The sequence below is a fragment of the Dama dama genome, chromosome 11 (genome assembly GCF_033118175.1).
Source record: "Dama dama isolate Ldn47 chromosome 11, ASM3311817v1, whole genome shotgun sequence".
Classification (NCBI taxonomy): domain Eukaryota; kingdom Metazoa; phylum Chordata; class Mammalia; order Artiodactyla; family Cervidae; genus Dama; species Dama dama.
The window spans coordinates 78,482,621-78,508,409 of NC_083691.1; the positions used below are offsets into that span (position 1 = coordinate 78,482,621).

The following is a 25,789-nucleotide window of genomic DNA, read 5'->3' on the forward strand; positions in this document are numbered from 1 at the left end:
CCATTAAGCAATTATACTGAATACCAGCAGAAAAGAGAAAAAGCTTCTGTCTGGAGGGAGTGATCATAAACGTAGACACTCAGGGCCACACTTGAGCTGGTTAAAAAAAATTGTGATCTGTACTCAAGACCAGGCCAGTGGAACCTTGTTCTCAAGTTATTCACCTAACTCTATTTAAAGAGGATTAATTAGTATGTATTAAAAGCACACAGGGAAAGAATGCAAACTGAGAAATGCCCAGAAACAAGAAAGAATCAAAATCCAGCCAGAGCGAGAACATCCTCATCTCACTCCAAACACTTGACCAAGCATGAGGCGTATTTCCGTGGCTTCTGGAAGGCTGAGCTCTACTTCCTTGAGGTAAACTTGGAAAAAAGTTACCCATTTTTGGGTAACGCAAGGCTATCTTTCTAAGATGTTGTAGAAATATTAGAGGGGAAAATAGAAAGCTTGCAAAAAGTACATACTGAATTAAAATTCACAAAACTATCTCACATGAAAGTCGCTCAGTCGTGTCCGACTCTTCGCGACCGCATGGACTATACAGTACATGGAATTCTCCAGGCCAGAATACTGGAGCGGGTAGCCTTTCTCTTCTCCAGGGGATCTTCCCAACCGAGGGATCGAACCCAGGTCTCCCGCATGGGCCTTCAAAATTGCTATCATAGTAAAACCATTCACAGAATTTTCTTATGAGAAAATTTTTTTATAAAGGCATTTCTAAACAAGACACAAAACCGATGTGCCATTAAAAAAAGAAAAAAAAAGATTCAACTACTTAAAAAAAAAAAAACCAAAATAAAACCTGCTTGGCCAACACAGCATCAAGAAAATCAAAGACAAAACAGGGGAAAATACTGGGTTGGCCCAAAAGTTTGTTTGGGTTCTGCCATACTCGCTTATGGGAAACCTGAACAAAGTCTTTGACCAACCCAATATCTGAATTGCAGATCAAGAGCTAACTACCTTAAAATCCAAAAAAGTTCCCACAAGCTGGTATGATTTTTAACAGAAAACAGGCCAGGGCAAAAACAGTGGACGAAAAAGGAAATACAAATTGTTTTCAAACATATGCAAAATTTTTTACCTTATTCAAAATGAGAAATGCAAGCTGATATAACTTACATGTCACTTACCAACTAGTTAAGGGTTTCAGAGATCAATAACACTGCTGGCAAGGTTCTAGAGAAACAGGCACTCTGTAGACACTGTGGTGGGAGAGTAAATCATAGTTTTTCTAAGGACAACTGGGCAGTGACTAGCAAAATTCAAAATGAAAGCTGCTTGACCCAGATGTTTTACTGTTAGGGATCATATAAGATCGCAAAGAGCTGGACACGACCGAGCGCCTGAGCACACACTGCATACACACACCCGTAAGGTACATATACCAGTCTTAAAAGGTATCTATATAAGAATATTTGTTGCAACATTACTTATAATAGTGACTGGAAACAACCTAAAATGTTTTAAAATAGGGGAACTGGCTCAAGTACAAAATATAGACTATTATGCAGCTGATAAAAGGAGGTAGCTCTCAATGAATTGGTATGAAATGGCCTCCAAGATCCATCAAGTAAAAAAGGCAAGGTACAGAGCAAAGTAGACATTAACATTTGTACAAAAACAAAGAAGACACCTAGTTTGTTAGAGATACACATGGCCATCTCTGGATACTTTAGACACGGATGACAATGGTTAGCTCTAAAAGAGGTATGAATGGGAATGGGGTTGATTTGGTCAGACTTGTTAGCCATTTTTATACCTTTAGAAAAATTTTTAAAAACATCCATTCAAAGACAAGTTTTTACTAAAATAACAGACTATCAAAATAAATAAGCCAGAAGTGTTCTCTCCTAAAGTTAGAACTTCAAATTTCAAAAACTTTATGTAATTATTAATAGTAACTTTTGCTGAGAAATCTCTAGAAAACTCAAAATATATATAACAAGTTTCTTCTAAATGTGGGCCCCTGGGATACTTCTGAAGTTGAATTATCATGTTCAGAGAAAAGGGGCTCCAGGTTCCCCTTTGAAGACATTCATACTGGGGAATGGTGCTATCATTAAAGTCCAGTGTGTTATCAACTCAAAAACGACTTAATTATTCATGTAAGCTACAGAGGGTGGCACCTAAGTCGTTTGGATCCACTTCTCTAGGAACTTTTGCTTCATCTATTGAATGTTAACATACTGCTCGTATTTAACCCCAGTCTCTATCCTAAGTCTCAGACAGAAACCATGTGCTCATCAGGTGTTGGGTGATTTTACAGATTTTTGACAAGTTATCCAGTAAACTCAGTGGTGATGTCTGAAAACAGTAACAAAGGAGGAACACCATCATCATTACATCATGGCATTTTTTTAATGAGGGGAGGGGTGTCAAGAGGGAGAAGAGACAGGCTGTCTGAAACCTGATGCTGTGTTAATAACCATGAAGTCGGTCTGCGAATCTTGTCCAGGACATCATACTTCTCCTTATGAAATGTTTTGGTTTTTGGTCCCGCAATCCACTTGTATTAAGCACTATTTACATGTAAGAACTGGTTCAGGCTCTGTACTTATATTAGTAATTTTCAGTATGGACTTACATAATCACATATAAAGGTATATTACTAAAATAAATAGGTATTTTGGGGTTTGGTTTTATAAATCACTTTTATATCTATATCTATAAAACACATGTTGGTTATACCATATGTTTATTTCAGGTTAAAATTTTTTAAGAATAGGAAATATATTCCCATGACTCAAAACTGAAAAAGTTTAGAAAGATGCAGTAGTAAGTTCCCTTCCCACCCCTTTCCCTCAGCCTCCCAAGTTTCCCTTTCGGAGGACCCTACTCTTACATACATTTTCCTTGAGATACTTTATGGACATGCAAACAAAGATTCGCCTACTCACTCTACTGTATTCTCTGACACCCGTTTCTTAATGAAAATAAAGGTCAGAGAATGCTGCTGTTAACAACAAAAATTCCTCTAAACAAGGATTAACCTGTGAAAACTCAAAGGTATGACTGTGCTCTCCCTCATGTAACTGAGAATTTATCTATCCCGCTCCCTACTTCTTCACTCTCACACCATCTGTCATCCCGTAAACTCTGGCTATGATACTGCTGCAGTGGTGCTGCCAAGGCCAGAAGCCACAGGCATCAACTTCTGTAGTTCTTACAAGAGGAAGAATCTCAAGTTCACGGGGAAAACTATTTTCCTTTTCCAACATTATGAAGAATTATACTAAACATACCAATTGGAGCTCTTGATCCATCAATACCTTTAGAATTATAAACTTTCACCTGATCTGAAAGTGCATTCATACCGCATCATAGTGACTTAACTTTTACGGGGACAGACAGGGTCACCACTACCTTTGAGAAACCAAGGAAAGCTTATATTAAAAAAATAGTAATCATATAGCTTTACCCTCCCACTGGACCACAAACATGGTTGTGTACAGACATCAGGTTATTTAACACCTAATCTTACTAACAAGCCAAGATCAAAAAAATCTGCTTAACAGGTTGTAACAAGGTACACATATGAGATTATGCAAGAAGCACCTAGATGCTAGGAAGAATTCATTAGCTGCTTGCTGGTTGCAGGGACCAGGACTGAGTACATGGCTGGTGAAACTTTTACACTTTAAGTTGCAATGTAAAATTATTCTGAGAATCTGATTCTACAAATTTGATCAATGAAGCTAACTACAAAATAAAATATGACCCTTGAATCTCATCACAACAAACGCCTCTGTTCTTTTATTATGATCATCATCATTATGATAGCTATGTTTGTAGAAATATAATACAGGTAATTTAATCCTGACCCTTTTTAGCGGCACAGCCTTTCAACTGCAACAAATCAAAATGAGGTGACAGAAAAAAACATACTTCACTGAAGAATCATCAAAATAAAGGCAATTTGCAAATTAACTGAGAAATTAACAGAAGCTTAATGAGAAAAAGCTTCCTCAGAAGTCAATTAAGTTGGTGATGGTTTCTTTTCCATTCAAAGATACAAAGATGATCCTGGAGCCTGGCTAATTTTAGTGGAAGAATTTCATTCATTTTCTTTCTCATAATATTTTTTATTCCTTATATTTAAGAAATTATTTATAAAAATATGTCTTTTAAATTAGCTAAGCAGTTTAGGTAGATATAAATGTTTTCTAGTTCCTTAAAATGGTAAGAAAATGATAACATAAATCCATGAACTCAGAAACACTAGCACAAAAATAGCACGAAACGTCAGTATATATGCCTAAGTTCCCAAATATATGAGTCTCATGCAGTTAGGTTTGCCCTCATGGGACGCAGAGATTACTTCCAATTTCTACTCCCTTTACAAGGCACTCTTCTTCTTTTAAAGCTTTTACTTGTACGTTTTAAAGCCTTTCAACTGTTCTGCTGAAAATTATCTTCAGTAACAAAAACTACTTTTCAATCATCACTCCTTTTACAGATACCATCTTTAAATCAAAATGGAATACCTCATAATAAGAAATTTCTCACAGATAAAGTATCTACTGAATTTCTTTTAAGATTTCCCTTCTATTAAGCCAGACAGCAAGTTTTCTTATCCCACAGGGGAAAAACCTTCCATGGCTCTAACATGCTAACCAGGAATGTAACTAAAAGTAACAAGGCTAGAATCAGAGCTCACACACAAATTATAGACACGTTTAGGGGTACATGGTAATATGAGAACAACCTGCAATTCATTGGAACATATGACACTTGTTCTAACAACAACAAACATAAGCAAGACTGAATGTGTTGAAAATGAGAGTAATAAAATGATGTGTTATATACTAATATATATGGCATATAATTATGAAATGGAAGTCAAACTGGACAAATAGAATGCTCAAACACAAATTCAGACACTAGCTTGTAAAAATTAAATGTGTTTTTCAGAAAATTCACCCAAAAGACTTTAAAATTCATTTATAGCTTGTTAAATCTTCTAATTTGTTATGAAACACTGAATTTCCAGAATATTATATAACTGTAAACGGTTTGTGGGAAACTGAGAAGTTTACAAAGACGAACAATTTCTCATTAGTGTAAATTGGCAAGCTTTATTCTTATTCTACCTTATGGGTAAAGCTGCTTCCCCAATAAGGGCTTTTAGGCAACTCCATCACAAAACCCCACTGGGTAAGATCACCTCCCACCTATCTTTTGCTGAGCACTACTTTCTCACAAAGACTGCAGAAGTTTCAATGTTTCCTTTTCAGGTTGGCGTGATACAAATGGCAGCAGACAAAACAATGTTAAAAAAAAAAAATAAACCAAATAAAAGGCTGCACACAAGAACTTATGTTTATTGCAAACAAAAATAAAAACAGAGAGAGAGAGATAGGGAAGAGAGAAGATGGTCAGAAGCACAACATATAAGGTTAAGAATTTAAAAGCATCTTACATTCTGCCCTAATGGCAGCATAATTAATAGGAACAAACGGCCGTCTTGCTGCCTGCCGCAGCCGGAGGGTATTTTTGCAGACCTGCCGAGCAAATTTTGTGAAATATGTAGTGTGAAGGAAGAAAGCTTGACGGGTCTTCACTGCAGACTTCGGGCTCCCAGAGTTTCGGACTGGCATCCCCTGCATGGCCTGGCGAGACATATGGCTTCTAGCTCGCGGGTCCTGTAAACCAGACACCGACAACATGTGAGACCAGAACGTGTCACATACACACCGCTGCACTCTGCTCAAAGAAAAGGGTGAGTTTACGTCTTTCACTGAAGAATACATGACTTAATATAGGGTGAGCAAATTTTAAAGTGTGTACTTTGGAGTAGGAGGTGGGGAATAGAGAAGGAAGCTGGGTGGAAGCGGGGTGTCTATGATCCTATACTTTTTCCTCCTAAACTGACCTTAGCAATCCCAAATCATATTCACAACAGTGAAAAATTGCCAGGAGTAACATTATTATTATTTTAACATTGAAGTGTGTGTTAGTCGCTAGTTGTGTCCAACTCCTTGTGACCCCATGGAGTAGCCCACCAGGCTCCTCTGGCCATGCAGTGCTCCAGGCAAGAATATTGGCTTGGGTAGCCATTCTCTTCCCCAGGGGATCTTCCTGACCCAGGAACTGAACCCAGGTCTCCTGCATTACAGTGGATTCTTTACCATCAGGGAAGTCCCAAATATTGACATGAGGGTCCTTAAATCTTGCTAGTTCTCAAGAGGTAAATACCTATTATCTGCCATCTATGAGAATTTTACCAAATCATATTTAAACTGTTGTTCACCCCAAGATTGAGTCCATGCTCTCCTCTTTTACCTATGATAGCTCAGGAACAGGAAGAATGCTCAATTTGTATTTATTACTTTATGCAATAAAGCATATTTTCAACATGCTAAAGGTTGCAAACTGTTTCCAAAAAAGCCATTAAAACCAATATTTAACTTGTAGGCTCTCTTGTCATGCTAACACCTCCCACACACATTGTTCTTCTCCTGTCTGAGTAATCTCTCAAGACCAATATTTTGAATACCTGAAAAAGCTGGATTTGTCCTTGCCCCTCTCCACACCTACCCTAAACATTTCAGTACTATGCTAGCTATAATAGCTTGGTTTATTTTTAAGTTTTCCTATACTCTACTTCTGTTTGCGAGGAGTGATTCAGGCACTGAAAAACATGGCATTTCTCACCACTAAAAAGACCACTGCTTGTGTACCTCGGTAGCTGGGCTAGGAGGTAACTTCTCCTCTTCCGACTGGGTGGGCATCTTCAGGCCTCCGTATTTTTTCCAATAGAGCCAACAGGTTGCACATAACCTACACTGCATATTAGGTGGGCCCCAAGAATACCACTGATGAGACTGTGTAGCTAAAGACAGAGGAAAAAATAAGTAAAATAAGAATGTGATATAACTCGTAACAGCAATACATATACAGACAGACATTTCAAAAATAGTCCAAAGCCATCTTTAGTTTACAATCTCATCTTTCTTCTTCCAGTTTACCCAGCAAACAGGAACGTCTGATACAGGCATGTATTTTTCAAGTCAGATTTCATTCAGCCATTTATTTCTCTATATGTCAAATGCCTGTGGCCCTTATTAAGTGCCCTCTATTACACATTATGCTGCTGAAGGAATTTTTGTTGGTTCATTAAAAACATCCTCTACTGTGTACATTTCTGGAGATAAGTTATCAGGAAGGTATTAAACTAAATCCTGGTTTCCAAATCTATGGTTCAGAAACTAGCTCAGGGTTTAAGGTGCTTAGAGGGACTCCCACAGATAAAGGTAGAAGTTGGACAGAAATAGGTTATCTGTTTTTCATTCATTTTAATCAATAGATAAAACAATTATTTCACTTTTTCTCTCTTTAGAAACAGAATCCGTTTCAAGACTCTAAGTCCCTATCAAATGAGCATGTGCAGCAGAGATCACAGCACGATTAAGACCTGAGAGCTCAGCTGATTTATTCCTGAGCTGAACACTACAGACCTATGTTATTTTGCTCTGACGTTTAAATAACTGCCATATAACAATTTAAGTATTCCCACAATGGATCTGAAGTTTAAGACAGAAAACACTGATGGTGTAGTTAACGAGGTACACAAAAGTTACTGTAATTCTGTAAGTTTGTTTAGGAGTATTCTGCCCTTGACCTGCAACGCTGCCTTCATCAGGTTAACATGTTCAAATAGCACATCGGGGTGTCAACTAATACTTCACAAGACAATGTCAGAAACGGATGACTAAAAAAAAAGGATGACACAGCGATCACTACAGTCATCCTACTTCTCATGAACCCCATCATGTATTATTCTGGGGGGACTCCTGGCAAACTGTAACCTAAAAATGTTCCCTCTTGTAATTTCAAACCAAATAGTCAAATAAGTCAAGCTGAGTTTTTTAAGCACAAATTTTAAAAATTCTAAATATTAGACATGGACCTTATTTTGGATTCTGAATATAAAATTTCACTTGTATTTAAATATGTATTTTTATCCAAATTAATCATGATATGTCATTTTAATATGTCAACAAATGCCTTTCTCTTTATACAATTAACTCAAATTCAATTAGACTGACAAATAGAAAACATCAAATTCTTTCTATAAAGATAAATTTGATATGTATATTATATTAAAATATAATTTATAATAGATAATTTAATACATGGACCTCAAAAGATTATAAAATTAAAACTGCTTTTTTGTCATGCACATATAAAAATGGTGGAATAAATATTTAAAGGGATATGTGAGACTACATATAAAATGAAAGGGGTTTGTAAAGCAAAAATAAGACACATTAAGCCACTAGCATTTCTTTAGGAGTCTTTCTACTTTCACTTAAATATAAATGAAGTTCAAAATCTAAGATTTTCCCTAATGCAAAAACAGCTGTGCAATCCATGTAAAATTCTGAGCAAAAGAATCTAATTTTCCACAAAGTGTTTCCCCTTGCACTCTCATGGTACAGAAAATGGTTAGGCATGTGCTATTTCTATTAAGACAGCAATCAGTCCGGCTCACACCTTCTTCCTTGGTTGTAGGAAAGCTAATTACGTGATTTGGCTTTAACGCCTTTTCTAATGCTGCCGCCTGGTATGGAGCACGGAGCGGAGTCAGAAACGTCCCTCATCCCCGCGTCCTCAGGGCAGCGGGCTATCTCCCTTCCCAGGGAGCTGCTGAGACAAAAAGTGGGCACCAAGGAGATTTCTTTAGTCAACGCTGGTGTCCTTCCCTCTTCCACACCAGGCTGCTGTGACTGGAAGGACATATGGATGACTGTGTCACCAAAGCCCTGTTTAAGAGACTATTTTGTTGTTTGAGGTTTTAAAGAAATATAAAAAATGTATCCGGGACCTGCATGGCAGTCCAGCGGTTAGGACTCAGCATTACCACGGCAGAGGACATGGCTTCAACCCCTGGTCAGGGAACTAAGATTCCACATGCAGAGAGGTGCAGCCAAAAAAAAGAGAGAAAAAGTTTCGACTACCTAACAGTTCATCTCACCAACTCAATTTAACATTCAAGGCAAATATAATGCTGCCGGCATCAGGTAGGTTTTTTAAACAAGGAAAAATACTGATAAATACACTGGGGCCCTGAGACAAAGAGTATCATAAAACAGCATCTCCCAAGCCAGTGCTCTAAGGGAACTGGTCTGAGGGCCATAAACAGCAGTTTCAAGCAGTAAGTCCTTCCTACAAAGTTATGTGGAGCCTTTAATTTGTCAAAATATAGTGAGAAACACCAAAAGGTATATTGGTATATTTCGTGGGACCATGGTTTACACAAAGCTAGAAAGAGCCCTGAATGCAGCTTAGCACGCACTGCTGTGGAATACTCAACAAACCCAGGACACCACCGAAGCAAATCAAAGGAACCTAACAGCTAAACTGAGAGTCCAAGCGGAAGGTAAGGATGGGCATCTATTCACTCTGAGGCTGTTGTCCTGCTCTCCACGCAGGGCTGACCCCACACCCCCACCGGATGCTGCCAGCCCAGTCCCTGGGGGGCTAGGGGGTGGAGAGGGGAAGAAGTCCTGCTGGAGAAAACTCACCGTAGCAGCTCTCGCAGGCTCGCCCCAGGAGAGGGTTTTGCGGCTGGAATGTGGTTCCCACGGCTCCATTCACAGCACCAGGTTTGCCATTGCTGGTGGATATTTGGTTGGGATTTGGTTTGCTGCTTTCAATGAAATATAAAGTGAAGTGATAAAAATGACTTGTGTAACAAGGCAAAAGGCTCTACATTTCATTATTGATTTATCTTAACCACACATAAACATTTGAATGTTTGGTGAAGAAGAAATAAAAATAAGGTGTTTAAATAAACCCAAACCATTTATCTTTACAAACCGAGGCTACGTAAAAACCAATCTCATAAGCGTGACACTCACAAAACAAGTAGAGTCATAGCTCTTCCTCACCCAGACACAATTTCCTTAGGATACTGTCTGAAATTTTGGAAGATGCAAGTTATTAAATTTTATTATTTATCATGACAAAATAATTTCTGGATTAAATAGATTAAGCAGTGTGCTGTGTTTAGGGAAAACCACTGCCCATTCCTGCTGCTGCAGTGAAAGCTGCTGACCCTACGCCCTGGCTCTCAAGGGAACTGCACAGAAGCTGCATGTCAACAGTGACACTGTGGGTATCAGCTGGGCCTATTGTGAGAGGTGAAGAAAGCTGAGCGCTGAAGAACTGATGCTTTTGAACTGTGGTGTTGGAGAAGACTCTTGAGAGTCCCTTGGACTGCAAGGAGATCCAACCAGTCCATCCTAAAGCAGATCAGTCCTGGGTGTTCATTGGAAGGACTGATGCTGAAGCTGAAACTCCAATACTTTGGCCACCTCATGTGAAGAGTTGACTCATTGGAAAAGACCCTGATGCTGGGAGGGATTGGGGGCAGGAGAAAAAGGGGACGACAGAGGATGAGATGGCTGGATGGCATCACCGACTCGATGGGCATGAGTTTGAGTAAACTCCGGGAGTTGGTGATGGACAGACGGGGAGGCCTGGCGTGCTGAGATTCATGGGGTCGCAAAGAGTCGGACACGACTGAGCGACTGAACTGAACTGAAAAGCATTTCAGGAGACTGTGACCACTCATCATTTCTATTATGCTTAAATTTTTATGCAGATGATTACAGAGCACTTGAAATTAGAAAAACCAGTAAATGTATCCAAGGCATTTCTTTCTAAGAGGAAAAAGGTAGTATTTATCAGATTCCCAGAGGCCATAATTCCTCAGAAACATAGCCTGGACTGTCATGGCATTTACTGTGCCAACACGGCTCACTTTTTCCCATCTGGGGTAGCCTAACTGCCCTGCTTGTCAGTCACGCCCAAGAACACTGTACACCTAGGTGTACACAGTATGTCCTCAAGTACACTCTTAATTCACCTAACATATTTATTCAGGGTCCAGTAAAGAAAAGAAAAGTGTTGATACAAAGAACTTTCATTCTAGAGGAGCTTTCATGTCTACATGCTGGGCAGAAAATAAACAAAATAAATTAGCAAATTATTTGTTAGTAATGAATGCTGAATGACTACATGCAGACTATATCTATTCCTATGACCAGTGAAGTAAAGAGAGTGCACAACCATTAAGAAAGACATTTGAAGTTTCAGCAGAGAGTAGACTCATGAGTTTCCTTTTTGCTCCTTCTCATTCCCACACTTACATTTACCAGTGAAAGCCTAATATGTAAACTTGACCTGATGACAAATTAAGATTTCTTTCTACCAGTCATACTGTAACTCTTAAGTGACACCCTATCACCACCCCCCTAAAGAAACCATCTAACCTCTGTGTGCACTGAAAGCCCTATTCTATAAACGGGGCTATTATTTATACTTCTTATTTGTGCCAGCAATGTATTTTAAAGACAAATTGGTTTTAAAAACACATTTTAAACTAGACAAAAAGTATTTCTCCTCATAGATTTCAATTGGAAACATATAAAATTAAAAGTGGTGATTCAGAATGACTGAGATTTCCAAGGGTATGTAAAAATCTACTATACATAGACAGAAATGATACCCCTTGAAGTCAAATGGCTGGTAATGTCAATTTCAGAAGATTTTCTCTAAATATGAAAATATCTGACATTTAACACAGGGCCAAATATATATGTGTTAAAAGAGAGCTAATACAAATTTTCAGTTGAGCAGCCTGAAAAAAGCAAAAGAGTAAACACAACTTCAGTTTTTCAAATGAATCTAGAATGTTATGTGGCTGAATAAACCACTGACTTTAATTATAATAATCACAAAAGGAAAATGAGTATGCAAAGGTGGAATATAGACAGGTGAACCACTACACATATGCTTTTCAAAACCAAGAACCTATAGATTAATTCTCAGGGGACAAATGGTTGATGCTAATGTGACGATTTTAATAATATTAAGTTTTAAAAGCTGCATTATATGAAGCTTCCTTTCCTTTAGCTAATGCCCAAATCCTTCCTCCCCTCCTCTGTGCTCCAGACTCCAGCTCTCCTGCCCTCTTGAGAACTTTGTGCACTTTATTCTCTTTCCTGGACCTAAATTTACCATGGAAACATATCTCTCCTATTAAAAAAAAAAAAAAAAAAATCTCCATTACTCTATCCAGACTCAACCCTCAACACCAGGAATTTGCCTTTTCAGCCAGTTTTCTTGAGAGCTGCCAATCTTCACTGTCACCAACCACCTCCATGTTGCTATATTCCCTGGCTATTTTTCATTAGCATTTGACACTGTTAACCTCTTTCCCTCATTGAAAGACACTCCTCTCTCGGGCTGGCTGTGTGATAATGCACTCACTTGGCTATCCTTTTTTTCGGCTATCATACTCTATCTGATATAGAAATACTAGATTTCCTCAAGTTTGGTCCAAGGCTCTGATTTCTTATTACTCTGTAGTTTCAAGAACAATATTATATGCAGGTGAAGCTCAAATTTGGACCTCTAGCCCAGAACTTTCTTCTGAGTTTAAGAACAACATATCTGACAACATACTCAACACCTCTTTTTGAAGAAAGCAAACTCAAAATGACCCAACCTGGTTCTCTACTGCAGCTTCTCATCATGGTGAACAGCACAGCAATCCACCTAATTAAAGCTAGCCAGAAACCTGGGACTCAACATCTCCCCTCTACCCCTCCATACAAATCAATCACCTCCAAGTGGCATGCACTGTCCAGGCCACAGGTCTAGGTCAAGTTGTTATCATCTTTCTTCTCCAAGAACTTCATAATTGGTGTCCTTACAGCCACTCCCGACTCCTCAAACCATTTTCCAAAATACAGCCAGTCATCTTAAAGTGCATACAAATCTGATCATGACACTTCCTTGTTTCAAATCCAATTCCAGTGTTCATCAGAGGGCTAACCCCTGGCCCCTGCCCACCATACTGGCCTCTCATGGCTCACCACTCTCTTCACATCAGCCACACTGTCTTTCTCTCTGCTCCTTAACTATGTTCTGCCCCTTCCCATCTCAGGATTCAATCAGCCTGGAAAGCTCCCATCACCCAGTTAATCCCCTGCCTCGAGTTCACTCAAACTCACCTCCACAAGGAATCTTCCCTGACAGCATCACCTGAGTGTGGTGCCCAGGATAAACTCTGACACAAGCGCTTCTTCCCCATCACGGTCCTCGTCACACTGGGTGACTAACTGTTTGGCCTCTGTCTCCCCCACACTAGAATGCAGGCTCCAGAAGACCACCTGTGTTCTTAACTGACCCACCTCTAGTACCGAACAGAGTGCTTCGCATATAGGAGGACTCTCAGGTTCAAACAAGTAAGAGAGGAAAATGGTTAAGACTCAGTGCTTTTACTACTGTGGGTGTGGACTCAGGTTCGATCCCTGGCATGTGACAAGCCATGTGGCATGGTCAAAAAACCAACATAATCTACAATCTGTTTTAAAATAATATTTCAGAGTTAACTGGGAAATTGTTCAAAGAACTCAGATTCTTATCCAACTCAACAAAACAGAATCATAACTTCTATTTACATATATGATTTATAGAACATGGCTGTTCTGTAAACACTTTATTTACAAAAACTGGTGGCAGGTGAGATTTGACCCACAGACTAGTCTTCGACTTAGATCAAGACTCCAGGCTGTGACAAGTTGAGAAGACTGGGGAAGAGGTGTACTTCTTCCCGCCAAACGCTCTGAGTTTCTGGGCTTGGCCTGCTCAGGACTGACTTCTTTAGTGCTTAGAGTCTGAGAAAAATGGCAAATAGGGATAGTGATTCTAGGCATCTTCTCATCCCTGAGGGAGATCATGAAATAAATCCTGGACCTATGAATATCCAGTTTGATTCATCAGATATAAGATCTAAAAGACTAAACTCCGTTATCTCCGTCAGGGATGGCTGAGGACTGGATAAATTATGGCACCTTGATACAACGGAATATTTTTCACCCATTAAAAAGAAGGAAGTGAAAAAAAAAAAAAAAAAAAGACTCCAAAGTCAATGCAAAACTGAATAGAAACAATTATTTGTGATATTTGGTAAATACTAGTTACTTTTCCTTTAATGTGACAGCACTGCAAAGTATAGGAATGCTGGTATGCTTGCTTTTGAAAATCTAAGACACATGAATCATAACACTGTTTTCTTTGGGGAGTTGTTCTTTTATAGATTAGTCAAATAAAACATTTAATATTTTAGAAAGGACATTATAGCTCTGAATAAAAATTATTGACCTTATAAATTACATGTTATCTACCTTGAGAAAAAAGACTAATAAGACATATAACAATTCATCGTCTATGAGGCCTCTTATGTATTAAAATATGTATTAATGTATTGAAATTCAGTAAAGAAAAGGCTAGGTATACGATAACTATACTGAAAAAGTTTGAATCAGTACATAGAATTTGGTAGTGAGTTTCATTTTAATCCCCAAAGAACCTAGGATAGCGGTATATACATGGTGCTCAATAAACTAAATCTGCTTGAACAAATAAACTGTCCAACTTATGAGCTCAAAAAAACAGATAATTCATTTAAAATGTAGCAAATGAAAACTGCCATTCACTTTAATATGCAACAATTCCTGAACCCAGAGGATAATGACAGAATGCTAGGCATCTGAAACAATCAAGACCTATTCATTATTTACCCAATATTTACAAAGTTTGGTTCTAATTATGTTCCCTAACACTTTCCCCAAACAAAGTAAAATCCTCCATAAAATAAAAACATACCTCAAAAGGGAAATGCACATTACCCAAATAAAATACATTATACAATACAGAAGTCTCAAAAGTTGCTAGCTTTCTGAAACACATTTGCTTCAAATAATATTTTCATAGGTTAGTTTTCTAATACTTTCTCTGAAGCTTTGATGGCATTTTTGCTCTGGTCCTTTTGTTAGTCAACCTGGGGTTTCCCCCACTAGCCGTTTTTCTTTCCAAAATAAAATCACTGCAGTGGCATTATAATGGAAAGCAAATTGTGCTTTGTAGTGGAAGAAAATAAGATACACAGAGAAATTCACATCTGGCTGAAAATGACAAAAATGTAAATACTTTGCTTTGGACGAATTAATTCCACGGCAAATATTTTATGAGATTCCCGTTACTTACTAAGTTGGGATATACACTTGTTTCAGTTTACTCTCTGCTTCTGCTGCCTTTAGACGTTTCTAGTTGAAAAGATAGATGAAAGATTTTACACACAATGTCAAAACAATTATTACCACTTCATCTGTCTTAAAAAATTCACAAGAAAATAAAACATTAAAACATAATTCAAAAACTGCCTTTTTAAGATGAGGTTTTTTTTCATGCACATGTTCTCAAACTGCAGAAACTTGTAAGAAAAATCACTAGATTCTGAGGTACAGAACAAGTATTAAAAACATTTTAGACACAAATTTTAAAAATAAAGCAATGAGCAACTCCATTTCCCATCCCTCCAGGAGCAGATAAATCAAACTTATAAGTAATCATTTATACTTTTCACATTTAGTTTCTATTTTATTTCTTTTTTGCCTTTCTGGGAGGGATAAAAAATAAACAATGATCTTTGCTTTTAGAAAATTACTCAGAGATGATTAGTTTCCAAAGTCTATGCAGAAGAAAGAGACAGTAATTAAGCCCAATTAAATAAGCATTACCCTCAAATCTTGGGAGATACACAGTCAACTTTAAAGCTTGATTGAACTCATGTCAGATTTTTAGGAACCAATTAGGAGCCAAATACAGGGAAAGGCATGGTGAAAATATTATATAATCAAAGCCAGAGACTGATCAACACAACAGTAAATGCAAATAGAGAAAGAAAATAATGTATGGTGGATATTCAAAATTACGACAAATCAGAATACAAGGGAAGCCTTCATTTTCTCAATGAGAAGGAAATGAAAAAATTTAAGGAGACAACTTAAAACTTTTAAATAAGGAGTTGAAATTTTTGGAAAAAATTTAATTCAAACACGTTTCAACCATCCTCGATGCCATCATTGCCACCATCTCTAGAAACTCTTTTCACTTTGAATAACAAAGATTTCCAGAGCACATGGTCTTCCCATCTACCTAAGTAGATCCTGGGGGTGGGGTGGGGGTGGGGGGCATGCAAGCAAACTTTATTTGTAAAGTCAAGAACAGATGAGAAGATGGCAGACAAATGTGCTAAAGAACCATCTTGCTTAGGTTTGGATGCTAGTTTGAAAGAAGCACTTTCTGAATTATATATGATAATGACACTGGACATTTTTCAACAAGCCATGGGTATCTATTCACTATTCACAATCTCAACAACTCACTAGGGTAATTTTTTTAGTGATCCTTTAAATTGTATTTTTACAGCATCTAACACTTGCCATTGGGTGAGCATATACTTAGGGGGAAAAAATGCCTGTTAAATCTATTTGCCCCTTTGTCTCTACCAGTTCTGACACATATCTAGAAGAATATAATATACTAGGTCACCTGAGGAAAATACACCTTCCCTCCAAAAGTAATTGAGAGAATTACCCCTTGGGGAAGATTTAAAAAATAAGTTAATCTCTGCTTTTAGAGATAATTTTTGGGGAAAAGCTCTGTATTTATGTACAGTAAACTTTAAATAGTAAAGACATTAAACTAGTAAAGACTAACTACTACACTTAAGGTCACCGGGGGGTATAATCACACAAATGTCCAGGAGGTTTCAGAACTTTACACATCTGAAGTCATTTCTGTCAACTATACCAACAAAGAGATGAAGCACCAGGAACATGCAAGGAAAATAATACCTCTCTGGTGGATCTTTCCTGCTATCTTTTCAAAATATTTATCATAATGGAATCTGAAGTAAAGAAAATATTGAGACTAAAATCTTAAAATGATATGCTAAAGATATGAAATTACATAGTTTATAGTGGTCTAGAAAAGATAAAGCAAACTTGTTTTAAAACTAAAATTTAAAACTAAGTATACTGCTAAGAAATATTAATGTGTAAATAGCTCATTTTAATGCAACTATATTGGTAGCAACATGAAAAAATTACCTGCTGCACATATCTGTCAGTAGTTTTCCACATGTAATAATATTCAATGATGCTAGTCAATGATTTCCAAGGGAGCTGAAAAAATATGTAACATGATAATGAAAACAAGCTACTGTAGGAACTATTTTCCTTTAAAATCACTTCTTAAAAATAATGAGGCAATAACCTACATGGGAGACGCATTCTAGTAGAAATGTTGAAGAAAACTGAAATTAATTCTGAGCAAAGGGTCCCCAAACAAGTTCTATTCAGCTAAAGATGATGATACAACACATTTCTCAGCCCTCATTTTGTTTAAAATTATAAACCTTATGACTGATAGCATTTCATGACTTAATCAGTTCTTCTCGGGCTATGGTGGAGTTGAAGTATAATTTTTAGAAATAATATTTTGGAGTCTGGCCTGAGTTCTTTAACTTCCAAAGATGACATCCACAGCTAGGGGTCATTGGTCTGTAGCTTCTGTAGTACTTCTCATCTTTTCAAAAACTGCTCTACTTTAATCTATTTTGTTGTAAATAAAATGAAAACCTAAGTCTCCGAAAAAGCACAGCCAAGTGTGGTACAGATCAGCAAAGTAGGAAACTTGTCTGCTATTTTCCATAATTATTCAAAAATGGCCCACTGAGTGTCTACTTATGAGACCCAAGATGGAAGAAAATATTTAGTATGTCCCTCAGTAAAGGGAGATCTGCTATTCATTCAAGAAGCCAACAGGGCACTTCAAACAGAATGATAACATTCAATTGTTAGCTGTTGAGGCAGATTTACTGATGGGTGAGTCAGCACCCTCTGACCCTCATTGAGCTTGCCCTAATGTACCACTGGCTTTAACTAGTTCTTCCCAGACCCCAGTGCAGCTACGGGTCTGTTTGTGACCTACATTCACTCATGACATTCCTATCACCTCCATATTTAACTCACCTGTTTGGCCTGAAGAGAAAAATAAATGGAGTTTAGAAAAGCGAAATTATCTTTACGTTTAGTTGGGTGGCACCTTCAAGAAATGTGGCCTCCTTACAGGGGCAGATCAGCACGGCTGGCATTTCAACTGCAGTCAAAGCAAATATAATTTTCTCCAATTTAACATAAAGCAGTGTAATGGAGCTGAAAGGGTCTGAGGGGCAGTGTTAAGGAGCTGACTACAGCAAAATCCTAGGCACAGGATTTTAAGAAAAGCAAGACTTCTTATCTCCTAATTATTCTTTCGGGAAACAGCCCCTGGCATGCAGTTTACCTGGTAGTCTGAAAAAAGAAAACCAAGTGACCATGTAACCCAAGCTTCCTCATGAGCCAGATTTTATCTAAGTCATAAAGTCCTAGTCAGCTGTGCTCAGCACCACCACACTCTCATCAACAAGTGTAGGTCACGTCTGTGTCTACTCCTGATGAAGTATCATCTCTCCCTCAACCCTCACTCTGGTTTCATGGGAGTTCCCTACGATATGCCAACTGAAGAGGAAAAAATCCAAATGCAACAGATGGTTCTGCATGATGCTGGTACCAACTGGAATTAGACTCTGTAGCATTTCAGCCCCAAGCAGGAGTGACTGAAGCACAGTGAAGAGGGGAGACCCTTGTGGAGGGCAGACCATTAGAGTGGACATCTGATGTTGTACTTTGAATTGCAAGAGAGATGGCCAGAGGTACTAATCTACACTCACCTGTGGACAATGGTCATTTCTTTGACACAATGATCAGGGACCTGAAAGGAACAGCTTAGAGGACTGGCTGCGATAAAGCTTAGAAGAGAGATCTGTGGGACAGACACCTGGAGGGGGTCTGGCTGTGAGGATATTTGAGCCCCTGTGCTCACAAAGGTCCTCTGCACAGGCGGTTTCTCATTCATCTGCTGGCCAAGATGATCCCCTCTGTGGCCGCCAGCCGGCCTCTTTCCCTAGCCCCCCAATGCCTGCTCAAAGGACACAAACAAAATAGACACACACGTGGGGGCCACCAGAGGGATCTCTCTTACCGACTCTGATCTGACTCCTCCAAGTGTCTAACCTGCAAGGGACAAAGTACACAGGCCTCCAGCACGGAGCCATTCCTGGGAACGTGTCCGCTAGACTAGCCTCTCAGTGTCCTAGAAAGCAATTATCTCTTCTTACTGAACGGACAATTATTCTAGATTATGATTTCCCTTTTTGCCTGAAATGCATTAGCTAGCAATACCATACACAGACTTAAGAATGACTTATTTCCATAGAACACTGCCTTTGACCCAGGACCCAGAACCTGCAGGAGTGAAGGTTTGGGTCACCCCACCAGACAAGATGAACTCTGATCATCTCAGATTGTGTTGACCTTTTTTTCAAATAGCAGAGGGCATGGGCAGCATCCAAACCTAGGTCTCTAGTCTTCCCAGAGATTTTATAAGAACTTAATATCCTATATGCCTTTTGGCTTAAATCAGATGTAGTGAATTGTGTACTTAGCAACTAAGAAAACTAATATAACCAAAATATCTATCTTTTCTTCTAAACTAGGTGAGGCTGAGTTTCCCTCACTTATAATCAAAAGTACTCTGATACAAAACTCTGACAGGGGAGGCGGAGGGGGTGGTGTTCTATTTTGAATGACACCTAAGGCATAAGAAAGTGTTTCACAAAGGGAGAATGGAAGACTAGAGTAACATCTATATTTCATTCCTTGCTCAGTGTAATTATTTTCCTTCTGCACTGACTTCCCTTTCTATTTTTATTTAAGGTCTGTTGTTGGTGGTGTGTTTTTACCTTTATAATTTAATGCAGAAGTTACAAGTTATAAAGACAGGGCTGTGGCTAAAAGCAGAAGAGGAATAAACATCAGAGATGGATGCTGTGACATTAAATTTAAGCCTCCTCATTTAAGGAAACAGTACCATATTTTCTAATGATTCAGGGGTAACTGGTGTTGTTTGGTTGCTAAGTTGTGTTCGACTCTTCTGTGACCCCATGGACTGTAGCCAGCAACTGTGCTGACCTTTCTTTCAAATAGCAGAGGGCATGGGCAGCATCCAAACCTGGGGCCCTAGTCTTCCCAGAGACTTTATTGAGAACTTCATATTCTATATGCCTTTCGGCTTAAATTAGATGTAGTGAAATGTGTACTTAGCAACTAAGAATCCTAATATAACCAAAATACTACCTTTTATTCTAAACTAGGTGAGGTTGAGTTTCCCTCACTTATAGTCAAAAGTACTCTAATACAAAACTTGGTAAAAAGTAGCGTGTTCTAAGAACAGAGCCGAGATACATGGCACTTACTGACAGAGTCGGGGCAGAAGAGTGGTGGGCAGAGGTGGGTGGGCAGAGGCAGCAAACATGATGGGGGGCTGGGCGGATTCCTGCTGGAGGGTCGCTGTTGGGGGGTCAGGCAGTGCTGTTGGCTTCAGAAGTCCTGGCTGTGAAGCATTGGAACATGGATCCCTGGCCCTTCTGGAGGTCTGTTAGCTTTCTGACACCCTTTAATAAATTTCTTCCTCCTCAAACTGGCTCACTCAAATGGATTCTATTGTCTCTAACTATGACTTGCTCGGTATCCTTTCCAACTTCCTGCTAGTTCACTTTCTTATGCTACCAAGGCTAGAAATCCAAACATAGTATTTTTAAGACTCCCCTGTGATTCATTTCTGCCAGTCAGATGTATATGTGTAAGACAAGTTCAGAAGTAAATTAAGCAGGCACAGTATGGATGGTGCATATCAAGAGGGATCCATCTTGCAGCAGTAAAAGTAGGAGGCACAGAATTGTTCTAGATCCCATGAGTCTGCCAGAGGTTTCCTGATCTCAAGATCGTGGCTACAGCAGTGTGACCCTGGCTCAGATGTTAACCCAGCAGCTTCTCAATCCCCATAGTGGGCAGAGGTAAGAGCTCACTTGGGATCATTTCTGTGGGATTATTCTGAGATCCAGCTTGAGCCTACTTCTCCAACCCTATCAATGATTTTAAGTATCTAATTTCTAAAATTAAACCCCATTCAGTTTAAAATAGCTCTTATAAGTCTGTTATCTGCAACTGAAGTTTAAATGATACAATAGCCAGGAAATACCCTTCAATGAAAAGAGTTTCTATGGCAAAGGACTCCATTGTATGAGGGGGGATGGACTTTGCTATCTTGCACTTTAGATTTTTCAGGTTCTTCTGCATATTTCAGGTCCTGTTTAGGATGTAGAAATACACAAGAGAATATCTTCCCCACTCTAAAGATGAGGGGAAAAACAAAAATTTTTTTTCAAAACCATACCAACTCTTTAGTCCATGAGAGCGCTAAGATTACAAGACAATCAACTGAACTAAGTTAAATTTCCAAGCCACTGTGAAGAGAGATAGGACTCATTCACTATTTTTACTTTGGCACAGCATAGAAACAAGTGATGAACAAAAATAAAGGTAAGAACAACAAAAAACTTACCAAATTATTAGAGGTCAATAGAGGGCTAGAACAACCATTTAGCATCTATGGAAGGGGAATTCAAACACACTTGGCACAGATCTCCATAAGGTGTTCCTGAGAAAGAACTGAGCCAGAGCAGGAAGCCCGAGAGACCCCCTTGGTGGTGGTGGAAATTTGAATCACACAAAGAAACGAGGAGGGGCAGAAATGGTGAATTTTTAAAAAATAAGTAACAATAAGTAAGTAAATATTGGGGGGATTAATCTCTTTTAAAAAATCACTGACTGCCCAGAGCAAGAAACAGGAATACTTCACTGTGGAACTTAGAACACGGAATAAAATGTATGACCACTACAGCACAAGAACAGGAAAGAAGAACTGGAAGTGTACTGCTTCACGGCTCTTAAAATCTATGTAATCGCAGTGGTGTTTATTAGAAGGCAAGCTGTGGCGCATTACAGACATATTGTAAACCACTAAGCAAAAGTTTAATTAGTAAGCCACTAGTAGAGGTAAAATGGGACTCACAGAAAATTATTAAAAAAGGAAAAGAACAATGGGACAAATGGAAAACTCACATTAAAATGATGGATTTAAATGGTTAATTATATTATTAACAATTATATTAAAGGCAAGTGGTCTAAACACTTGAAGTAAAAGGCAGAGATTGTTAGATTGGTTGGGGAAAAAAAAAAAGATTCAACTTATTATGTGTACAAAAAGCCCACTTTGGACATAAACAAAAGTAAAAAGGATGGAAACAAAATATATCATGTCAACAATAAAGCTGGAATGGTTATGTTAATAGGCGAAAAATCAGATTTTGCCACTGGGAATATTATCCCAGGGATAAAGAAGCATAATGTAAACAGTAAAAGGTCAATTCATTACAAGAACATAACAATCCTAAATGTGTATGTGCATAACAACAGAGAGTCAACATATTTAAAGCAAAAATACAATTCATGTCAATGCACGGCAAAAACCACTACAATACTGTAAAGTAATTAGCCTCCAATTAAAATAAATAAATTTTTTTTAAAAATTAGAAAAATCTACAACTCTATCTACAGACTTTTAATACTACTCTCAACAAGTAATAGAACTCTCCAGAAGACTTGAACAACACTATTAATAAGCCTGACCCAAGTAACACTTATAGAATATTATACCTAACAGCAAAATACCTGTTCTTTTCAAGAGCACATGGTAGTCACCATTTATTATATATCCTACACCATATACTACATACTACCAACAAACCATATACCAAGGTAGAGTTAATCGTATCTTCAAAATGTAAAGTTTGTGTGTGTGCTTAACAAAGTATGTTTTCTGAAAACAACAGAATTAAACTGGAATTCATAATCAAAAATATATATGGGGGAAAAAAACCCTACAAGCATGTGGAACTTACTTCTAAATAACCCATGGATCAAAAAGGAAACCATAAGGGAAAATGAAGAAATGAAACTGAACATACAATTTATCAAACTTTCTAAGATGAAGAGCACAGAGGGAATTGACACACTCCCTGTCTCCATCAGATACTCAGCAGGAAGAACTGGGACAGGGCAAGACAGGCGCCCAGGCATGGTGGTGTGGGTGTGCACAACGGTGATCTGCTGCCCCGGCCAAGACAGCCCCTTGCTTTCCAGATCCTTCACTTACACAAAGCAAAGCATCTGCCACTGGAGATGGACTAGAAACTGTCCCACCCCCTAGTCCCAGGCAACACGTCGCGGCCAGTGGAGGGGGACTGGAAATTTGCTCACATCCAAGAATCCCTGCTAACAAAAGGCTGCACGAGGCAGAGACTGGTTGCCACAGGGGAGCTGGAGGAAGGGCAGACTGTTGTGGGAGCACCACTGCTGAAACACGGGCATGGGACTGGGGAAGAACAGGGCAACGAAGAAACCCCAGCCCTTACCGTGGACCACCAACACCACTCTACCACAGGGGGAGGGCAAAAAGGCAGAGGGAGGCTCGACCGTGCAAGGCCTGCCAAGGATGGGACAGGCACACTGAAAAATAAAAAAACTCTCTGCTTTCCAGGCCCCACATTACTAAGTTGCCTCAGTCATGTCCAACTCTTTATGACCCTATGGACTCTAGCCCACCAGACTCCCCAGTCCCTGGGATTCTCCAGGCAAGAGTACTGTCGTGGGTTGCCATTTCTTTCTCCAGGGGATCCTCCTGATCCAGGGATCAAACCCACATCTCTTAGGTCTCCTGCATTGGCAGGCGGGTTCTTTACCACTAGCGCCACCTGGGAAGCGCAGGCCCCACATTGAGCACAGGTAAGACTTTGAAGTCTGTGGATGTTCAGTTCACCCCCATTCACCCTTCCAGTGAGGGAGGGACCTAACCTTCAAAACACTGGAAGGTGGCCAGACATACAAACATGACACCAGACACAAATGAGGCTGATAGCAGTTACTCAGACTCACAGCCCAGGGGAAGAGGACACTGTACAAGATGAAGGGGAGCACCTGGGAATGGAGAGTCCAGCAGGGGCTGCAGAATGTGGTGCCATGTAACAAGAGGGTGAGATATGCCTGGTTCTGGAAAAAGGTTCCCACAGGAGGATGTGGTTGGCTTGTGTCAATAATTCTGCCTGCTGGCAGGGAAATGAAACACGTTAGGCTGAAGGCTGGGGGTGGGGTGCTAGGTGCATTAGCCACATGGGGTGCATGGGCCATATGTCCCTCACCCTTTCCTGCTGGGTGAGGGACATATCTGGCAAGAAAGGGGAAATTCAGTTAAGCTTTTGGGGTCCTGTGGGGTTCAAAGACGGTACATGAAATACTAGGCCTTGCAGTACAGTGGTCCACTGAAGGCAGCCAAATAGTAAGGAAATCCAAACCTAGTCAATGAGAGACTCTATTAATATACTAAAGGATCTGGTTGAAAGGGGGGACAATACACATGAATAGATGGGGAATTTATACAAAGACAACAAGCATAAAAATAAAATGTGAATGTTAGGAATATATGGTACCGTATTGAAGAATTCCTTTAACAAGTTTATCGGTATACTGGACATAGCCAAGAAAAGAATCAGTGTAGTAGAAGACAGATCAATATAAACAAACTAACACAGAGACAGCAAAGCTCAGCTCTAGGAAACTCAGTGAACTACAAGGACAGTAAGTATACAGAAAAGCCTACCAGGGCACACTGCAGCAGCAAAACCTGCTCCGAACCCAAAGTGAAGAGACAGTCTGCAGCACGAGGAAAAAGAAACAGTTACACACACAGGGACTTCTCATCAGAGGCTATGTAAGCCAGATAGAGAGACATCCTCAGGATACTTAAAGAGAAAAAAGATTTTTAATGAATTCTATAAAGAATGAAATATCTGTTCAAAAGGGACAGTAAAGTTTTTCAAACAAAGCGGAAGTCAATTCTCGGTCAAACCTGAATTCACTGTCAGTCAAAAGTATATTACTAATAAATGATTACATCAGAAGAAAAGTTTCAAAGTAATGATCTAAGCTCCAACCTGACAAAAAAAACTAGGAAAACACAAAGAACATAAGCCTAGAGCAAGCTGAAGGAAAGAAATAATAAACAGAAAAGCAGAAATCAAAGGAACAGAAAACAGAAAAATCAATCAAATAAAAAACTGGTTCTTTGTAAAGATCAATAAAATTGATAACTTCCCTGGCCACACTAAAGATGAAAAAAGAAGAGCTAAATTACCAGTATCAGCAATGTGAGAGGGGACATCTTTACAAATCCATCCCACAGAACTTAAAAGTATAATAAAATTATGAACAACTTTATGACAACAAACTAGACAAAATGGACAGGGAGAGAGAGATACTGGCAAGAGAGAGGAGGATGCACCGGTCTTGGTGCAATAATTAGACAGTTATCAGTAAGTGAAACTTGCCCTGGGAGAATAATAGAGTCAAATAAGAACCTACAACAACACCATGTAGCTACAAGTGGAGAACTACTGCACAGAAAAGATCACTGAGGAGACGGACTTCAGCTGGGACACCTGGAAATGGCTGAGAACAATGAAGAGTGGAGGACATCAGCGTAAGCCACCCCGCAGACCCAGCAGACACCACTGCAGTCACCAGCAGCCTGCTCTGCAGAGAAGACTGACAGCCCTGGTCACTGAGGACTCAGCAGCCCCTCAGCAGTGTGGAATACGGGCAGCTTGCCCACTAGGGGATTCTGTCGTGTTTGCTGGAGTGAACCTCAGCAGCCTCCTCTGCAGAGAAAACTGGCAGCTTCTGCCACCAAAGTAATAACCAAGAGCCACTGCTGCTGCTGGCCTCCTAGAGAAGGAGACGTTATTGCACCCCTCCCAGGAGACATGCATGGCCCAGACCCCCGGCTCCTCCACATGAGCTCACATCCCCAGAGCCAGAACACACGCTTTGTGAGCACACACACTCCACCCCAGCTTCAGTGATCC

General features: G+C 39.3%; 1 protein-coding gene across 7 annotated transcripts in view; it reads right to left on the minus strand.

The window, feature by feature from the left end:
* The window catches only part of MTA3 (metastasis associated 1 family member 3), a 167,460-nt gene that overhangs the window by 22,211 nt on the left and 119,460 nt on the right, over positions 1 to 25,789 (minus strand). For 5 of the 7 annotated variants that reach the window (XR_009694790.1, XM_061155520.1, XM_061155517.1 and 2 more), the window contains exons 10-14: positions 16,977 to 17,051; positions 15,070 to 15,128; positions 9,534 to 9,658; positions 6,687 to 6,838; positions 5,426 to 5,648 (exon numbers count right to left, since the gene is read on the minus strand). Coding sequence is in view for 6 of the 7 variants with exons in the window: in XM_061155520.1 (XP_061011503.1) it covers positions 5,426 to 5,648; positions 6,687 to 6,838; positions 9,534 to 9,658; positions 15,070 to 15,128; positions 16,977 to 17,051 (634 nt within the window). In the remaining variant the exon portion in view is untranslated. Of the gene's footprint in view, positions 1 to 5,301; positions 5,649 to 6,686; positions 6,839 to 9,533; positions 9,659 to 15,069; positions 15,129 to 16,976; positions 17,052 to 25,789 lie in introns of those variants that run through there. The other 2 variants (XM_061155518.1, XM_061155522.1) reach the window with 2 other exon arrangements.